Source organism: Podarcis liolepis (genome assembly GCF_965112155.1).
Source record: "Podarcis liolepis genome assembly, chromosome: 8".
NCBI lineage: Eukaryota > Metazoa > Chordata > Lepidosauria > Squamata > Lacertidae > Podarcis > Podarcis liolepis.
In genome coordinates this window covers 21,260,628-21,279,565 of record NC_139560.1, presented here as the reverse complement: position 1 = coordinate 21,279,565, position 18,938 = coordinate 21,260,628, and the positions used below count along the sequence as shown (strand labels likewise).

The window sequence follows — 18,938 nt, the reverse complement described above, 5'->3', positions numbered from 1 at the left end:
TGTTGTTCTTGAGTTCTAATCATGTATGTGTTAATTCATGTAAGGAGGGTGGCTTCCTACTATGGAGAAATAATTCTTTTTTCCATATTCCAGGGGTGAATTTGCACTTTGGCTCGATGGCGATCTCTACCATGGAAGAAGTCATTCTTGCAAAACATTTGGGAATCGCATTCTTTCTAAGAAAGAAGATTTCATTATTCAAGACATTGAAATTTGGGGCTTTGAATAAAATATAAACTGCTACTACAAAAGGTTGTCCCAAACCTGAAATGGATCAGTGCAGCTCAAAAAGCCCTTGAAGCAATATAATGCAGCAATGCCTTTCAAAATTCTCTGCATGGCCATCTAAATACCTTTACATAAAACATTATTTAGGTTATTTTTAATCAGCCTGCTATATTTTTTGAAGGATGTAGCTCTCATAAGTCATAATTGGAGTTTTTACTTTATAGGGGAAGGTAGGTCTCTCTCGTCATGTGGCTTGTCATCCCTGGGTTTCCCCACCCCCACCCCCACTACTCCAAAGCTTTCTTATACTCTTTTGGGCTATTTCATTGAGAAAACATGTATTTACACAAACTGTAGTGAAACATGTCCCTATTGGTCTAAATAAGAGACAAATGGAGATTCTGAAATTTTTGACAGTGATCAGTCTGGGCCATTTTTTTTTTAACCATTCAGATGGTGCCACTTACTAGACAAAGTATTCATCCACATTCAACGGTGTCATTTCCTTTCATGCGTAGAGAATTCATGTCTGTTGTATTTAACAGTAAAAATGTAGCTGCCCTTATTGATTGTATTGAAGTATTTTGCACAAGCTGTTCATGATCTGCAGGATTGGGACAAATGTTGGGTAACGATTGAGCTACATGGTCAAGAGAAACAAAATACCAATGCTCAGTTGGACAAAGTGAGCGTAATGCAGTGGAGAAGTCATAGCTATAGCAGGGGCATTATATGTTCTAAGACTATGAAACAGATGCATTTCCCCCCAAACAACATAAAGTGTCAGATATATAGATATATATACTGTTTTATAGTTTTTCTGTTGTAGCTTTGTAGCACATCGTCTCCAAGAATTGCTCCTGTCCAAAAAAAGAGAGAAAAAATATAGGTGTGGTGTTCTCTCTTTTTTCTTTTGAGTGGATCTATGTTGTAAACTGCAGTTAGCACCAGCTCTGATTCAATGAGGTAATGTACTCTAGGTAGACATTGTAACCCAGTAGACTTGTAATATGCAAACCTTACTGTTCCGTGACCTCAAAATGAAAAACAAGACAGGCTAAAATACAGTTAATCAGTAGCTCTCGTTCACTTTTGTAGGAGAACCGAAAAGCCATTGTGGCAATAATCGCTCAACAACAGTTTGTTTCAAAGCTTATATTCTATGTTTATGCAAAAGCAAAAATTGAAAAAAAAAAGCTGTTAAGTGTGACAGTGAATGATTTTGTGCTGAAATCTCAGCTGTTCCAGATGAACATTGTATATATTTCTTTGTAAATTAATGTTTAAAAGTAGTTTTTGTTATTTTAGAGAGAGAGAGAGAGAGAGAGAAAGTGTTGATTGACGGGTTGCTTCTAGCACTTTAAATTATTCTAGAAATGGAATAAGAAGCCAAAGGGTTTGGCTTAAATCATTAGCTGTAGTTGTATTGTATGTCGCTAATATAAAGTTCTTTCAGAAGTTCAAACACTTATCGGAAGGATGTTTACTGCTGTGGTAACGGGAAAGGGGATGTTCTAGCTCTACAATATGCTCATGCTTAATACAACTAAACATACAGGGCGTCGTTTTCTGTCTCAATGTATAGCTCTTTACTCCTGTTAGAACATAGTACAATATATGTAGATTAAATGTTTACAAATGAAACTGTAAATAAATTAAATGGCTTTTTCTCCCCTTTGGTCTTCCACAGCAGTATTATTGTCTTTGTGGGTTTAAGACTAACTATAAACAATCCTGTAATGGATTTTAAGTACTATAAGGTCATACTGATATAGAGCAAATAAATCTTAAGTACATGTAACATGAAACTTGAGTCGGGACTTTATTTAGACACACAAATTCCCTGAAGGAAAGAAGAAATTGTTACCGGTATGGTTTCAATTTGGATGGGGGACTGCATGTTGGGTTTCCTGCCTTTTGCAAGGGGTTGGACTAGATGACCCTCAGGATCCCTTCCAACCCTACAATTCGTATGATTCTACCTCTTATTTCCAGTTGTCAGAGTGTGAATGCTGGAGCTCAGTAGCAAAAAAACAGCACCATCCATGCACAGGATGGAGGTTTGAGCAGACTTGGGAGGATCGCAAGCTTTACAGAAATAAAAATTTAACCCCCCCAACCCCCCCCCCCCAAGACACCCAGTGAGGTCTGAGAACGTTCAGTGGCCGCATTCATGGACAATGAACTGAAAACAGGTTGGAATGGCTATTTTGGTTTTTCTTGCCTACCAGTGCTTGGCAGAGAACCTATTTCTTCTGAACATGAAGCATAGAGGGTGAAAAATCCAATATTTTGTCTTTTCATAATAGACAAATTACTTTCCCTAGTATCATTGTAGACAGTATTAGGGGTCAATAGTATCTTACAGGTTTATAAGGCCCTTTGACATTTTTACCTAGTTAGAATCTTCCTTTAACCCAACAAAAATATTTTTCATTGCAGCTGTATGCAGAGTTCATGTTGATCAATACTTATTGATGATTTTGTCTGCAATTGCCTGCAAATCTTTTCAAATCTTTTCAAGCGTCCTCATTTGAGGGGGTTGCTAGACTTATGGTAACTCGAATCAAAGGAACTGACATGACGTAAACAGCTATGATGATACTTGCATGGAATGTCCATGTTCAGAGGTGATACAGCTCTGGCTACTGGTCATGGGTAGGGCTGTTCCCTTCTGTGATGCTTATAGGTTCTTGGTGGGCATTTTGCTGGCTATTGCTAGAAAAGATGCTGGCTGAGATGGACCTTGGTATGATCCAGCAAGGCTCTTACATTTTAATCTAGGATTAACCCCCTCTGATTGTTATGGTGAGAAATTTCTGTAGTCGATCCTCTCCAGTGACTGGAGAAATAGGCAACAGTTGTTCTGCTTGCTGCATGTCACAATATAATATAGTAATCAATAAGCAACACCTTAATGAATAGCTTCCAATCAGAATAATGCAATGGAACCCACCGTGTGTGCATGCGCATAAAGTTTTCTCCAGTACTAGTCGTGCTCAGAGTAGATCCATTGAAATTAGGACATGACTAATTTAGGTTATGATTTCAATGGGTCAATTTTGAGTTGGACTAGCGTTGGATTCAACCAGAGAGAGTGTGTGTATAATGCTTTCTTGCTAATGTAAAAGAACAAGAAGAATTTGATGATTGATGGTTTTTGTATTTGGCAGAAATAATATCCAACACATTATTTTTTGACAACTTACCCTTGCGATCTGCAGACTGGGGACACTTGTGACCCCATTCTAGAGAACTACTGGTACTCAAAGCAGCTCTAAAGTGCACACACCTGTGTATAGAACCTAAGCAAATAATGGCATTATAAAGGGCAAACAATCTTCAAAATGAAATCACATATATAGAGAGAGCTGAAGTAGTACATTAGAACTCAATCTTGCAGTCTCAAAAGCAATCAATTTTTTTGTTCAAGGAGAGTATTGCCTTTTTTCACCACTTATTTCAAAGCACATTGTTTTGCAAACAATGTTAGTATGCAAATCTCTAAAGTCTCATTCCATGCCTATATATGTAGGAAATTTATTCCTTAGCAAAATAAGGAATTTACTGCAAATAAATAAGTTTGTATTGTGAGTCAAAGCATTTTCACCAACCTATCTGTAATGCCTGAAAAACATTTCTGACAATATTAGCTTTATGACTGAAAATAGTCATACATCTTTTTTTCTTCTGTAAGAAGATGTGTGATCTTTCAGTTTGAAAGAGAACATGGGATAGGGGTAGGTTTTGTTTTGGTACATTTTAACATTAAACAGTAAAAGTATAATACTGTTTATCCGGAGGCTTTCCCATACATTTTTCAAGCACTTGTCAATCAGCGTCATAAATACATAGTTATAAAAATAATTAAACACAGCAAAATAGTCCAGCTATACATTTTGAAGCAACTACAGGTTGACTTACATAGTGTATAAAATTGATGCCATCCTGAAGTTTATAGTGACTTAGTAAATATAAATGTGTATATTGCACAGTTTATATAAGTAATGCTACAGTATAGTTTATTATACTTAGTCTAGTAATTATTTATTCTAGATAATTTTGCTGCTGTTACCCCTCTTAAACCCAACAAGCATACAGTATATATTGAACAGATGCAAAGCTACTTGCATTCTGATAGAATGTAAACTTCATTCCCTTATATGCTAATCTACTCTGTGCAGTTCAGCCTTATAAAACTGGCTGAAGAAGCATGAACTTGCTAGTAACATGTAGACATTACTTAAAGGGAGGAGATTCTGACTATTTCTATGACGCAGGCACTCAACATGATGTCCTCTAGCTATTATGGACTACAGGTCCCATGATCTGACCAATGGGTGTGCTGACTGATGGGAATCATAGTCCAAAACACTGGCTACCCCAAGAAGAACTTGGATGTCTCAGCTGGAGTAGTCAACATATAGTTGACCAGGAACTGATAACGCTTTGAGTTATCCCATGAAGAATAGCATTATTCTAGCAAAGTTATTATCACATGGTCATCCCGGCCTTGCCACAACATTTCTCCTTCAAAGTCCAGCATCCCATGCTTCCTGGCCCTCATGAGTATTCCAACGACCTTATCCGAAATACGGACGTATCTTTCAAACAGGTCACCAAAAGTGACTTGGATCTTGCTATCACGGCGGTGCCGAGCCATTGTTCTGATGATGAAGCACATGTCTTTCATCTCTCGGTGGATGTGGTCCTCCGCTCTCTTGGCCCTTTCTGCCGTTTTTGTACCTTCTTTAGGACGGCCATAGCCTTCATCTCCTTTGCGCAGGCGGGTGGACATGGCCAGGTCGTAATCAAACTCCTCACTGAAGGGATTGAGCTTTTGTGTGATCATGTGCTCATCTGCCCAGTCTTCCCATCTCCCTCTCAGATTGTGGATGGGGCTGTATTTCTTGGAGGCCTTGACGCTTCTGTTTGCACTGAAAGAACCAAGAAATGGATGGTTTTTGAACTGCATTAAATGGTAACGGAATGCCTTTTAGTACTGCTCATCTTTTGCTTTAAAGGGCAGGCCACTAGGTGGCATGTTATCACCAATTCTAAAAGTCACATTTTATAATAGCTTCATCTGAGCATGCTTACAACTGTCTCCTTGCCATCCCTTCTATCTTGGAACGCCAGATTTTGTTCAGGATTGCATTATTACTATTTTCCTGTCAAGAAGAATAACCCTTTATTTAGCTTATTATTTGCTGCATCTGCATGATCCTTTGTCCCATGAGCTCAGGTGGAGGGCAACCTTACCTGATCGTCTCAACACACCTCTGATGAGGTAGTTTGGCCGAAAGTGAATGATGGTCCTAAGGTGACCCAGCGAGCTTCATGGAGCAAGCTTGGTTTTTTCCCCTCAGGTACCTTCCAACTCTACAGTCCTATGATTCAATGATTCTGAGTTCCAGGGCAGACATCGTAGCACTCTAACCTCTATACCACACAGTGCTGTAGTATAATAAAGCATACATTAAATCACACATTTCCTGTGTCAGCCTGTCCAAATTGAAAATTCTTCACAGTTCCACTGGAAGATCCCAAGGAAACAAATTTCACTGTTATAACGGCATAGGAACCAAAAGCATCTCTGTGCCCACGGTATCTTAAAATTTGGTACTTTAAGGGCTAAGATGTCATGATACAGCTGGGGCGTTCCTTTCACAGCTCCTCTGGCCCTGTAGAAAACTACACCTCCCATCTAGACTTCTCCCAATCATCTTTACCTAGCCTATGGGGAGTTGATGGGGTGGCATAATTCCAACCAAAAGTCTTCGATTCGGCTAGGGGGTAGGGCTGCTGAATGAGGAGGCTGTGGCACTGGAGCCCACCTGGAAGTGGAACGAGGCTCACTGGTAGCCCTGTCCCACCATTTGAGGAACCCTGTCCTAAGGGAATGCAGCCCTTGACAGCAAAAGGGGCCCCTTGCTCCTAGTTTTGTCCATCCCCCCCCCAGCTCCTATTTACAGCCATCTCCCTTTTGAAACCGCTGCTCTGTTTTCCGAATTCCGGGACAGCCTTGCATGCTGCCATTCAGCTATAGCTCTGAATACTTGGAAAGGTCAGTCCAAACAGCATTCCATCTGCTGAATGTCCCTCTGTTGTTACAAGTCCAATGATAATGCATGTGAAATGGTACTCCTAAGCTTCAGGGAGGGGAAAAAACCCATTATAGCTCACCAAAGCACCTATATTCTGAACCTTCTTTCTGATATCTTTGCTATCTGCTCAGTCACGCAGAGGGCAGATGCAGATACAGTACAGCAGCTGTCCTCTTCCCAATCTCCCGGTCTATGACCTCTTAGGCCTTGCGTGCCTTCTCCTCCACCTTGTCTGATTCCTGCAAAGTTACAAAGGCTGAAAGTGGTGAGGGAAAGGAAAGCAGCTGCAAAGATACCTTAAGTTCCTGGATCCTATTTTAAAACTTCTGATTGCTTTGTGCCTCTGACATTTGCTCCCACCCCCTCCATTCTTCCCACTTCTTTTAATCCTCCTTTCAAACTAAATACTATTATCACCTTCCCATTTTAATCTTCTCCTTAGTGGGCTAGATTAGCACCACTTGTTTTGCTTTTGGTTTGCTGCTTTGACACCCAAACGCAATCTAACGCCGACTCTCTCTCCTTTTCCCATAGGAATCTTCTGCTGTGACACTTCCTGCCTCTGTTTCCCTTTCATAATTTCTTTTCCAATTTTTCATTTTTTTATTAGAAAGGGCCAGCTGAGTCCTCTGTACTATTAGCAGCCCAATGCTGGGAAACGTCAATTGATTGGGTCAGAAGTATTATCTGAAACAAAACGGGGACTCAAAGAGCATCACCCTTGCTATGGCCACAGGCACATCACTGAAGCATCACAGAAGGGACCACTTTAAATAGTCATGGCTTCCTTGTTGTTTGTTAAGGGTGCTGAGAGTTGTTAGGAGACTCATTTTCTCCTCACAGAACTACAGTTCCCAGAATGCCTTAATCTTTACAGGGAACTCTGAGGATTGCAGCTCTGTGAGGGGAATAAGGGTCTACCAACGACTCCCAGAACCCTGATCAAACTCCTGCTCCCATAATTCTTTGGGGAAAGCCATGACTGTTTAAAGTGGAAACATAGTGCTTTAAATGTACAGTGTGAATGTGGCCTATGACGTTCCAGATTACCAAATAGGCAAAGCATGCACTGGCTTATGGGCCCCATGCTTTTTAGGGGCCTGGCGACAGTGGATCAAAATAATATTGATATGATCTTGAAAGAAAATTACAATCAATATTTCTCGGCTCAATATTATCCCACTAGAGCATGAGCACAAGGGGGAGCATGAGATTTTGACTGCCATGGGGCCTCCACAGGGTTTAATCCAGCACTGGGCTTCTTCCTGAGGCTGGTAGCATTAACAGACATGGAGTCGAAGGGCATTTACCAGCAACTCTAGACTACAACTTCACATGGTCTGAGGCAGAGGCAGGAACGTGTGGTCCTCTAGTGCACTCCTAACTGTTGGCCATGAACTGCTGTTCAGCAACATCTTGAGGGTCAGGGAAGGATCTTTGTGTTTCACAGCTATGTGCCATTGAGAAGGGCACTAGGCTGCTCTAGACCTTGTGGTACATGTCAGGAGTGGACTGAACTGAGTTCTGGTGGAGCTAGATGCAAATGTTCTACTCTGCACCCAAACTGCCTGGAGTGGAGCCAATAGGGTTTACCTATTACTACAGTATATAGCAGTGATCTTGTCCAGAGCCACTGTGGTGTATGTCAAAATAGGAACAGGGAGACCTGAGTTTAGACCCCAGACATCCATAAAGTTCACTGGGTGTCCTTGAGCTACCCTGGGCACCATCCCAGAATCCCTTTTTAGTGTTCTCCCCTCACACAATTACAGTTACGCTGGAAGAAGAGCAAAGGTATGTCTGCTGGACTTGTTCCTGCCATTATGCGCTTGCTGCCTCCCTGATTTTTTATTTTAGCAGGGTGGGGGGAGTCTTAAGTAAGGAGCCTGGTGTGTGTGTAGGTTCCTCTTGCAGTTTAGAACCCTGTTCCCTAGTACTGTTGTGAGAAGGAAGGAAGGAAGGAAGGAAGGAAGGAAGGAAGGAAGGAAGGAAGGAAGGAGTGTAGGGGGAGAAGTCTTTTACATGACTTGGTTCCATTGAGGAAAGGAAGGTTAGAAATGTGCTTGTTATTGTTGAATTTATGAGAGTTCTTCCAGACCTGTTATCCACCAGAAGGATCAGAACAGGGTGGTGCAAATGGTTTGGTCACACTGGGTGCCACACTTCAGGGATTGCCAAAACAATGTTGTAGAACAGAGTGTGAGAGAGGGGGTGCTGAATTTTAGCATTGCACAGGGCGCTGCTGAAATCTGAGAACCAAAAGTCTGCCTGTGATCAGAACAGCAAACACAATCTGAAAGAGGAACTATTGTACCCTCTCTCTCCTTCTCCTTCTCCCTCTCCCTCTCCCTCTCTCTCTTCCTCAAAGGTATGTTTCCCTGCCACTTCAGTGCTAGGCCAGCCATGTGAGAACCAACCATCTGGATGCAAGCCAAGCTAGGCATACTGAGGAAATGCAAAGGTCTTTCAAAACGACCTTGCAACTTCATGGAATTCAAAACTTTGTAGTTCTGTATAAACACACTGGGATTTCTTTAGTGCCACTTGCCTGTTACTTTCCTCCAAGGCATTGTTTTTTAAGTAGGGAGGAAAACACTCGGTGTCCTATTAACACAGCCCAAAGTGTGGGTGGTTTGTGTTTTGTCCACACCGACATATCGCCAGATAGTTACTGCTAGAGTAGGTTATATTTATTTCTCTTTATTTAAAGCATCTTTATCCTGCCAAAAAAAGGGGGGTTCACATGAGGTGGCTCTGCAGGTACGACCTTGTGTCATTTAACGCCCCTCCATACAAAAAAATAGTCCCTACACATAGAAAGCTAGGTGTTAGGGAGGTTTTTAGACTAGCCATGTTCCTTACCGGCCAGCTCTCTATGTGCAGGAAATAGTTGTTTATGAAAGAGGACTGAATTATGTGGGCCTCTCCATTGGCAATCTGGTGGTACAATCCAGACAGAGGTTTATTGCTTGAATGAGAACCAAATTACAGGTAATGGGGGGTTCAGTGTTTAGGTAAAGCAGATGCCAATGGGCGCGAATGGAGCAGGAGCTTGTGAGGAAAGGGAGGAGAAATTGAAATCCTTTCCAGCAAAGTCTGCCATCCAATTGGCTATACATCAACCTGCGTTTTTCTACATGTGGAGTAACAAAAGTTGTTGGGGAGAATATTGTGTTTTTCAAGCGGACACTCAGCTGGCAAGGGATGTATTGCAGCCCAAGGACTTCATTTTCTTTCTCAAGGGCAGATTTTTTTTTAAAGGCAATTTCCTTCATAGGACGACACCAGTTTGAAGGAAAATTTCCCCTCACATGGCAGTCCAATCTCCATCTTTAGCGATTCGCCAATCTGACTCATGACGAGAGAAAATTCATGAGGTAAAATTAATACCACTGGAACATGTACACAACAATGCTAATCATTGATGATGATGATGATGATTTAAGGTGGGCACCTTCAGCCTCAGGCTCCACGGTGGGTTACAACATTATAATACAATATTAAAAACAGTTTAATCACAAAAACAAGGTGGGTCCTGAACATATACACCTCAAATGTGAAAAGCCAAATGCAAAGAGGTGCATGGGCCTGCAAAAACTAATTCTGAGGGCTGGTTTGCCTGAGGCAGTGAGATAGAATATTTATTATTTCATTTTATTTGGACCTCCAAAGAGGTCAAGGTGGCATATATGGTTCTCTCCCTCCTCATTTTATCCTTACAACTCCTCAGTGAGGTAGGCTATGCTGAAAAAGGGGGGGAAATGACTGGCCTACCTAAGGTGACCAGCATGTTTCATGGTTGACTGAAGATTTGAACCCTGGTTTCTGAGATCCTAGTCTACCATCCTAACCATGACTGGATTGACCTAAGTCTCTTCGTTCAGCTGCTCTTTAGATTTTAAGGTACATACTAATCTTTATTAATATTTTTCTTGCACACTTTTTAGTGCCAGATCCTTGCAAAGCACCTTTATGGAGGGATGTTAAAAACAAAACAATTGGCAGATATAATAAAAACAGCACCAGAGAAATCCTATGCTGGGAGCTAGCAAAATAAAAATAAAATAAAATAAATCTTTACCGCTTCTGAACAGCCGTGTTAAGGTGCAGCTCTTCAGAAAATATTTGAGAAGTTCATGTGACTCTGGCTAAAGGTTACTTACATCATCACTACAGTTGCATTTTATTTTTAGTGAGTAGTTCGTGTTAATCTGGGCTGGCTCCAGGATGAACTGAATGGGCTGTTTAGTGGAAATTGTATATGTGTGGCAAATTTGACCCTCTTCTTTTCAGGAATAGATCTGAATTGGCAATGAAGCCATCCAAAGTTACTGGGAATACAGAATAGAAATGTTGGGCCATTGGTCAAAATTAAGACTACAGAACTATATCCTCCAGACAGATTCCTATAAAAACAGGAAGTTTGCCTGCTTGGCAGTGTCCCACCAGTCCTAATTTTAGGTTTCTAGTTCAAGTGGGTGAGTGGACTGGCCATGATCCTTGACAGCTTGAAGGTTTTACACAGTCTCAAGTGGGTGCGAAAGCCAGTACCCCACTCCTGTGATAGTTTTACACCCTGTTTAAACAGGTGTGAATGACTATGCAGGGATACAGAAATGAGTGGAGAAGCCAGCTTGGTAATAGGATGGGGGGGGGGGGAAGAGTCCAGGTTGCTCTGGCAGTAAAACAGACTAGACTAGGAGCCTTCCAAAACAGATAAATATCACATGATTGTTCTCTCCCTGCCTCCACTGCAGGACAAGGTATATTGCTATTTTATGTCAATTGTTTAAGTTACAGTGAATGTCCAAAATTTGGTGAGTATTGTCAATATCAGACTAGTATTTCATGAACGTTCAGTGAGGATATAGCCAGCCAATCTCACAAGGCTTGTTGTGAGGCTAATGTTTGGGGACTGGGGGGGATGAATCCTGAGCTTCTTGTTTTATTCTTTTTGTAAACTGCTTTGAGGTTTTTCTGTTTTTGTTTTTTGCAATCAAGTGGTGTGTGTGTGTGTGTGTGTGTGTAAGGAAGCAAACAAACAATATATAAGCTATATCTTTGTGTACATTTATAATAATTGAATATTGCATTAAAAAAGCAAAAGTACAGGAATGCCTTGGGACTTTGAGGACTCCCAAGACTGGGGCTCGGTTCAGGATTTCAAGGTCCAGCTGGTAAAGGACCCCTGGACAGTTAAGTCCAGTCAAAGGCGACTATGGGGTTGCAGCGCTCATCTTGCTTTCAGGCTGAGGGAGCTGGCATTTGTCCACAGACAGCATGACTAAATTGTTTCTGGTGCAACAGAGGACTGTGACAAGTGCCAGAGCACATGGAAACACTGTTTACCTTCCCACCTCAGTGGTACATATTTATCTACTTGCACTGGCATGCTTTCGAACTGCTAGATCGGTAGGAGCTGGGACAGAGCAACGGGAGCTCATCCCGTCGCACGGATTTGAACTGCTGACCTTCTGATCAGCAAGCCCAAGAGGCTCAGTGGTTTAGACCACAGCGCCACCCGCATCTCCTCCAGCTGGTAAAGGACCATAGCTCAGTGGCGGAGCATCTATGTGCTTTACATGCAGAAGGCACCAGGTTTGAACCCTAGCATCTCTGGGTGCTGAGAGAATCCTGTCTTAAACCCCAAAGAACTGCTGCCAATCAGTGTGAACAATACTGAGCTAGATAGCCAATGGTCTGACTCAGTATACTCTGGCTTCTAATGTTCCTATGTATGGAAATGATCAGCGCTGCAAAAACTGAAAGGTTTTTCAAAACCACCACCCTTTCATCTATGCAGCTGTGTGAGAATGGTGGCTTAAGTTGAAGGGCACTTAAATGAAACTGAAAAGTAAATGTGGGGAAAGTACAGAACTGCAGGTGTCGTGAACCTGTCCTATAAATCACTTTCTTGTCATTATTCCTTTGGTGTGTTCAATTGCTACATGACACGTCTGGTGGCAACTCATGTGGTTCTGGCCAAATGCTTTTCTTTCTTTCTTTTTTAAGCAAAGAAAATGTTGCAGTCATTATTCTTCTACATAGGGCAGGTGAAGTGGCTGCACACAGCTATAGGTACTTTGCAGTAGTTTTTCTTCCTGCAAACAACAGATCGGAAATTGTCCCTCTTTCCAGATTTGCATTGTGTGGATAATTGGCATTTCATAAAGGCCAGTTGCATGGGAGGGGCAGGGCAAAATCCAGCTGTGTGCAGCTTTCTCCTACAGAGTAAGCTAATAAGCATCTCCTTCTGTCTCTCCAAGCGGCTAGTACAAACTTTCGTCCACTAGGATACTAGAAGTAGCTATTCTAACAGTTATGTATTAAAACAGTTGTTTTACTTTGTTTTTAGAGGTGAGTGGCAGGTAATTAATTGTAGAATATTAGTAGTATATCTATCTATCTATCATCTATCTATCTATCTATCTATCTATCTATCTATCTATCTATCATCTATCTATCTATCTGTCTAATCTATCTATCTATCTATCTATCATCTATCTATCTATCTATCATCTATCTATATCTATCTATCTATCTATCTATCTATCTATCTATCTATCTATCTATCTATCTATCTATCTATCATCAATCATTATAGATCTGTGACAGCTGAAGTTTAACCCCCCTGTAATCTCTCTATACATGCAGTAGATGACAAAATAGGATGTTTAGCCATGTGACATGTTGGTGGCCACTAAACTCATTGGCTAAAGAAAAAGGATTATACAAATTAATGGATGATAGATCTAGCAACAGCCCTTAGGTATGATAAAGCTAAATAGAACATTCATTTCCAGAGGCATGAATATCAGGTGTTGCATCCGTGGTTTTCGTTTGTACTTCATGGAAGCACCTAGCTAACAGATGGAAACATCTGAAAACTTTAACACCAGTGCTAGAGTTACCCAAGTTGGCCCCAAGTGATGTAGGTTCAGGGGTCTTCCAGATAACATCTTTATTCAGTGGACTTGTTGCAGCAGAGTGTTTTAATCCACTTTAATTGTGCAAACCAACGTTTGCTGTATGCAACCGAACCTCTCCTGAAAAACACTGTCATTATGGAGCCGTCATGTGACTACATTATAACCCACCAACCATAGCCTAGTATTTCCATTGTTAGGGTTATTTCAAAGACAGTTGAAAAAATATTTTACTGCACATGTTAGCATCTGCTATACCCAAAGGTCACTGGAAACTGCTTCTGTGTGAGGACTCCTCATGGGTCCTTACATGGGCCATTGTGCTGACCAGTTAATCACACACCCAATGATTTATTCTCCACCCACTGCCGAAATGTTCTTGATGTAGCATCATGGGAGAGACATTGTAGTGATGGCTGAACATGAGCCCACTTCGCAGAAATGTAAATGGTGTATAAATGCCTTAAATAATAATAAATGCCTTTAATAAATAAAGCATCCATCAGATGGAAGCAGTTTCAAGGGGGGCGGATCTCCACCTGGCAAGCTCATTGGGTGAAGCAGCCCTTGTGAAGCCCACCTAGACCTACACTTGGAAAACTCGACTATTACTCACAGTGATGATGAAGGCCGTTTTATCCTCACAGTCCGTATTTCTTGACTACTGTTGTCAGCATCCAGTTTCTCCTCTGCATCTCCGCCATAACCGCTGTCCTCGGTATCTAAGCTGTCGCTACGATAATTCTGTAGTTCCGGTTCATCGGCCTTATCTTCCTCTTCCACCTGTTTCCACCCCTTAGTCAGCTCCGACACCAGGTTAGAACACTTCCTCCTCCTTGTAGGGGACATTTTGCCACTGAGAAGCTTATCAATGTCTTCAGTACTCTTGTCTGTTGATGAACACCCATTGTCTTTTTCATACTTGTCGCTGAGGAGACTCACGCCACTGCCTCTTTCGTAGGCTTTACTTACAATGGTCTTTGTCACCTCTTTGCTTCTGATGTTAAGTTTCTGGAAGGCTTCGTTTGATTCACTTGGAGCCTGCTCTCCATTTTCTTTTGGCTCCTGATGTACTGATGGGAAGGACACGCCATCTTTCGATTGGTCTTTCTTGAAATCGGTTGGTGGCTTGGGATACACCCTCTCCCTTGGGGAATTCTCCTCAGAGGGCACCCATCCACTGGGCTCCTGGACTTGCTTCGTATGGTGGTCAGATGCCCACTGCTGCCAACCCCGTGCCAAGCTGATGACGAGGCTAGCCGTACGGATCTTTCTGATGGCCCTCTGAGCAGGGGTGTTCTTCTTCAGCTGTTCTTCTGGAGACATTGTGTTGCCTGTGGCTTCCTCACCCATCCTTGCGTTAACACCACTTAGTTAAGGCTGCCCTGTGGCAAGTAACTGGCAGAAGGGAATGGTAGGGATTTAAATAGATGGTGGTGGGGATTTATGATGCTGGAAAGTATGGGAAGCATTTCTCACATGGAAAGAGGATCCTTACTCTGACAGTGTTCTTTTTTTAAAAAGCCCAGGCTTGCATTTCACCGCAGCAGATGGGACACTGGATATGGTAAACATGGATGACGCAGGACAGCCACAGCTGTGATGGAAATTAACAGACCTGTATGCGCCCTCGCTAAAGGTACCTTAGTCATGCATTCGGTTTGACAGTAAAATGTGTTTTATGCAGCGGAATTTGCTTAATGGGATGGTTTTTGCTCTTTGCACACTTAGAAGAAGGCAAATCAGTCAATGAAAACGCTTGGAATTGGGCAATGCCAGTGCAAAATATGGTTTGAAGCTCAACATCAAAAAAATGAAGATCATGGCCACTGGTCCCATCACCTCCTGGCAAATAGAAGGGGAAGAAATTGAGGCAGTGAGAGATTTTACTTTCTTGGGCTCCATGATCACTGCAGATGGTGGCAGCAGTCACGAAATTAAAAGACACCTGCTCCTTGGGAGAAAGGCGATGGTAAACCTAGACAGCATTTTAAAAAGCAGAGACATCATCTTACCAACAAAGGTCCGTATAGTTAAAGCCATGGTTTTCCCAGTAGTGATGTATGGAAGTGAGAGCTGGACCGTAAAGAAGGCTGATCGCTGAAGAATTGATGCTTTTGAATTATGGCACTGGAGGAGACTCTTGAGAGTCCCATGGACTGCAAGAAGATCAAACCTATCCATTCTTAAGGAAATCAGCCCTGAGTGCTCACTGGAAGGACATATCCTGAAGCTGAGGCTCTAGTACTTTAGCCACCTCCTGAGAAGAGAAGACTCCCTGGAAAAGACCCTGATGTTGGGAAAGATGGAGGGCACAAGGAGAAGGGGATGACAGAGGATGAGGTGGTTGGATAGTGTTCTCAAAGCTACTAACATGAGTCTGACCAAACTGCGGGAGGCAGTGGAAGACAGGAGTGCCTGGCGTGCTCTGGTCCATGGGGTCACGAAGAGTCGGACACAACTAAACGACTAAACAACAACAACAACAAGTAGTATCCTGGCTATCAGTCAGTTAAAAAGTCAATCACTCTTATTCATCAATAAAGGACTGCACACTAAGGCAGCTTTTTGCATGCACAGCTGAACTGAATGCAGCGAGTTTTGCAGTGACCACGGGATTTGGCTTGGGCCATGATTCAAAAATAGCCTGTCTCTATCCCAAGTGTGTTGTAGGCCTCTTTTCCTTCAGTTCACTCTTTGTTTACTACAGTTCCCAACCTATGAAGGGGAAGAAAAGCATGGCTAAACATAAGAGCCCTGAGGGATCAGGCCAAGGGCTCATCTAATCTAGGATATTGTTTTCACTGTGGCCAAGCAGATGCGTGTAAGCAGGACCTGAGTGCAAGAGCATTCTCTCCACTTAGGATTCCCAGAAACTGGTATTCAGAAGTGTACTTCCTCCAATACTGCGGGTATAACATAGCCATTGTGGCTAGTGGCCATCAAAAGCCTTATCCTCAATGAATTTGTTTGAATTCTATCCAAGCTGGTGGTCATCATGACATTTTTTGGATGACTAAAGCCTTACCTGTGCAGAATCATCTAAGTCTTGAGCATTCTTTAAACTAATGAGATGCATAGTGTGATTTACCGAACAGCAATAGCTGGTTTCCCTTGGTTTTCTTAGTTTACTTCGAGGAAGTGATTTATTATTTCGTGGTGGTCGTTCATAAAATAGCTGCTTGCAAAGCATATAATGTTTCTCATGTAACGAGAGAAGATTCCCTTGTTTTTCCGTGCTATGTGCCTGAGGCATTTCAGCAGGTCAGCCAGCCATTCCCAAATGACATCAACTGAGAGCTCAAATGGGGCAAATGAATCATTGGTTGCATACTAACTTCATTGTAGCCATATCAGAGCTAAATTTACACTCTGTGCGCTGCCCAAGAACAGACAGAACTGAAGGAGTCTAGGTCTCCCCCCCCCCCAGCCCTTATAGGCTGCCATATAATAAAAAAGCAAGTCAGAGAAACTTATATGGTAATAAATCAAGTTAAAAAATTTTTTTTAGTGATGCAGCTAAAACTTGAGAACCAGTTAGCAACCTCACAGGCATATTCTGGATTAATTAATATTTCTGGACAGTTTTCACAGACAGCCCCATTTACAACTCATTGCAGTTATTCAAACTCCCACTATTTTTAACCCTTTTGTGTTGTCATTCCTTTGCACTGAAATGAATGCTGTGGAATAGTGTAATGAAAATAAAAAAGAGATCATGATGAACCTCTGGCCTGATCCAGCTATGCTATTCTTATCGTTCTTACTCACAGACAGCATTTCTATGAGGATGAAAACTCCTGCCCCACTGGAATGTAATCTCTGAATCAACCCTCTGTTTTCTATCGTAGGGAGTCGAATGCTGTTAGTCAGCCAGTCACTTGAGTATGATTGTGTCATTAGCTAGTGAATGAGGAGATTGTGGAAGAAGCAAAGGACTTCAGGGCTGGCAAAGGGCTGAGTGATTTTATGCCTGTTTTCTACTGTTTTCTCTTTCAGTTTGTTTGTTTTAATTGCATTTTATGCTAGTTTAAAGTTGATTTTGGTGTGTCAAGTGTTTCAGAAGCCACCCATATAAATCTATGTCTGAAATATGAGGATAGACATAACATGCCCTCCAACATATTGAGTGCCCAAGTGGGGAAACACATCTTCCCACCTGTGCTTCCGTGCAAGATTATGGAGCCCAAAATATATGCTTTGTTCAGGACCATGCAAGGTTGCAGCCCCCAAAAAGCACTTTTTTCCAGGGGGAAAAGCACCTTTTCAGGTGAGATGTTCACATGAAATTATGTGAGATCACGACACCCAGAGTGGAGCTCTCCACAACTGGACTTTTTGTCCTTTTCCAATCACATCCAAACTAATCTTATTTATTAAAATCAACAAATTGTGCCCATCTTTGCTTCTTTCCACAAAGTCCCCCACATGCTCGCACACTCACCCTTGGAAGCTTCTTGGTATTTTTTGGGGGGTCTCTTAAGGCTGATGTTTCAGAATCATTTACCTTTATTGCCGTGGACACACAGCCCCCCTTCTCTTGGCTAGGTGTAATGCATCCTACTTGTGCTCTATATTTTTAGGGAGGCTTTTAGAACCAACAGCGCGTATGAACATCTGTTCACTTTGTGTGTGTGTGTGTAGGTATGCTAATTTGCTTTTGATACCATTAATCTTTGTTGTCCTTATTGATCCTTGAGGTGCCAGATTTTGGAGGCTGTTCAGGTTTCGATATCAAAAGATCCTAAAGTGGATGTGTGCCAGGAGTTTGGGAGGTTCCTGGCATCAAGATTGTCAGTTTTTGGGCACCAGGCTATGGCGTTTTTATTCCCTCAGGTTTTCTTGGTGCTTGAACACAACCCTGAAATACAAGCTTGACTATCTGCAAAATCATTAGGGATTATAGTACTTTCCTGTCTCAGTTTGTTGTTTAGGAATTAATTTGATTAAAGAAGAAGTTGTTGCAAGTCGTGGCAAAAATGCAAATAGGCTGAAATATCAAAGCTAGGAAATGTTATGATGGATCAGTCCACCTCTGATTTCTGTCACGGCAGTCCTATTTAATGAAGATACAGCTTGTTTGTCCTTGACCTGTACATGCTTTATCCCTCAGAACCTGTCTTTTCTGACATTCAGGACAAATCACCTCTGGTTCTGGAAGCCGGTCACTTAGTTGAGAACTGCTGTGTCGTTATTTGTGCTGTCTTCGTTCTGAACTCTGCAGTCATCTGGGGTGAAACAGGATAAATATCCTGTGCTGGGTGATATAAGAATAAATCATTTTGTTCGTCTCCACAAGTGTAACTCATTATATAACTCAACATTTAGTTCATTTCCTTGTTTTAATCTCATTTGTAAATCGCTTCCCATGTAACACTCCGAAGCCATTTACAATTTAAAAAGCTATATAAAAGCATCGTTTCTAGTTCAGCTCTTGTACAATTGGGATGAAAACCTTCACATAACAGCTTTGTGGGAGGAGAAAGGTCTTCAACAGGTGCCGAGATTATAACAGAGACAATGCCCACCTTGATACGTAACAGGAGGGAGTTCCAAACTTTAGATTCCTAGAGCTGATATCTGAAGCTCCAGGTTGAAGTAAAGTGTCTCTTTCCTCTGCCCTCCTACATGTTTCCCCAGCTTATACATGATTGGGGCAGAAGAGGTCTGCCATTCT

General features: G+C 41.9%; 2 protein-coding genes across 16 annotated transcripts in view; one reads left to right on the top strand and one right to left on the bottom strand.

The window, feature by feature from the left end:
• OXR1 (oxidation resistance 1) overlaps positions 1-2,036 on the top strand; it is a 236,097-nt gene extending 234,061 nt beyond the window's left edge. For all 15 annotated transcript variants that reach the window (XM_083516645.1, XM_083516641.1, XM_083516644.1 and 12 more), the window contains one exon: positions 94-2,036. In XM_083516645.1, the coding sequence (XP_083372771.1) occupies positions 94-229 (136 nt within the window). In that variant the 3' untranslated portion in view covers positions 230-2,036. The remainder of the gene's footprint in view (positions 1-93) is intronic.
• Positions 2,037-3,370: 1,334 nt separating this feature from the next.
• ABRA (actin binding Rho activating protein) lies at positions 3,371-14,755 on the bottom strand. Its single transcript, XM_083516895.1, has 2 exons — positions 13,878-14,755; positions 3,371-5,165 (listed from the first exon to the last, which is right to left on the bottom strand). Exons 1-2 carry the CDS (start codon positions 14,612-14,614, stop codon positions 4,703-4,705), a joined length of 1,200 nt encoding a protein of 399 aa, XP_083373021.1. The 5' UTR covers positions 14,615-14,755; the 3' UTR covers positions 3,371-4,702.
• Between the last annotated feature and the right edge of the window lie 4,183 nt (positions 14,756-18,938).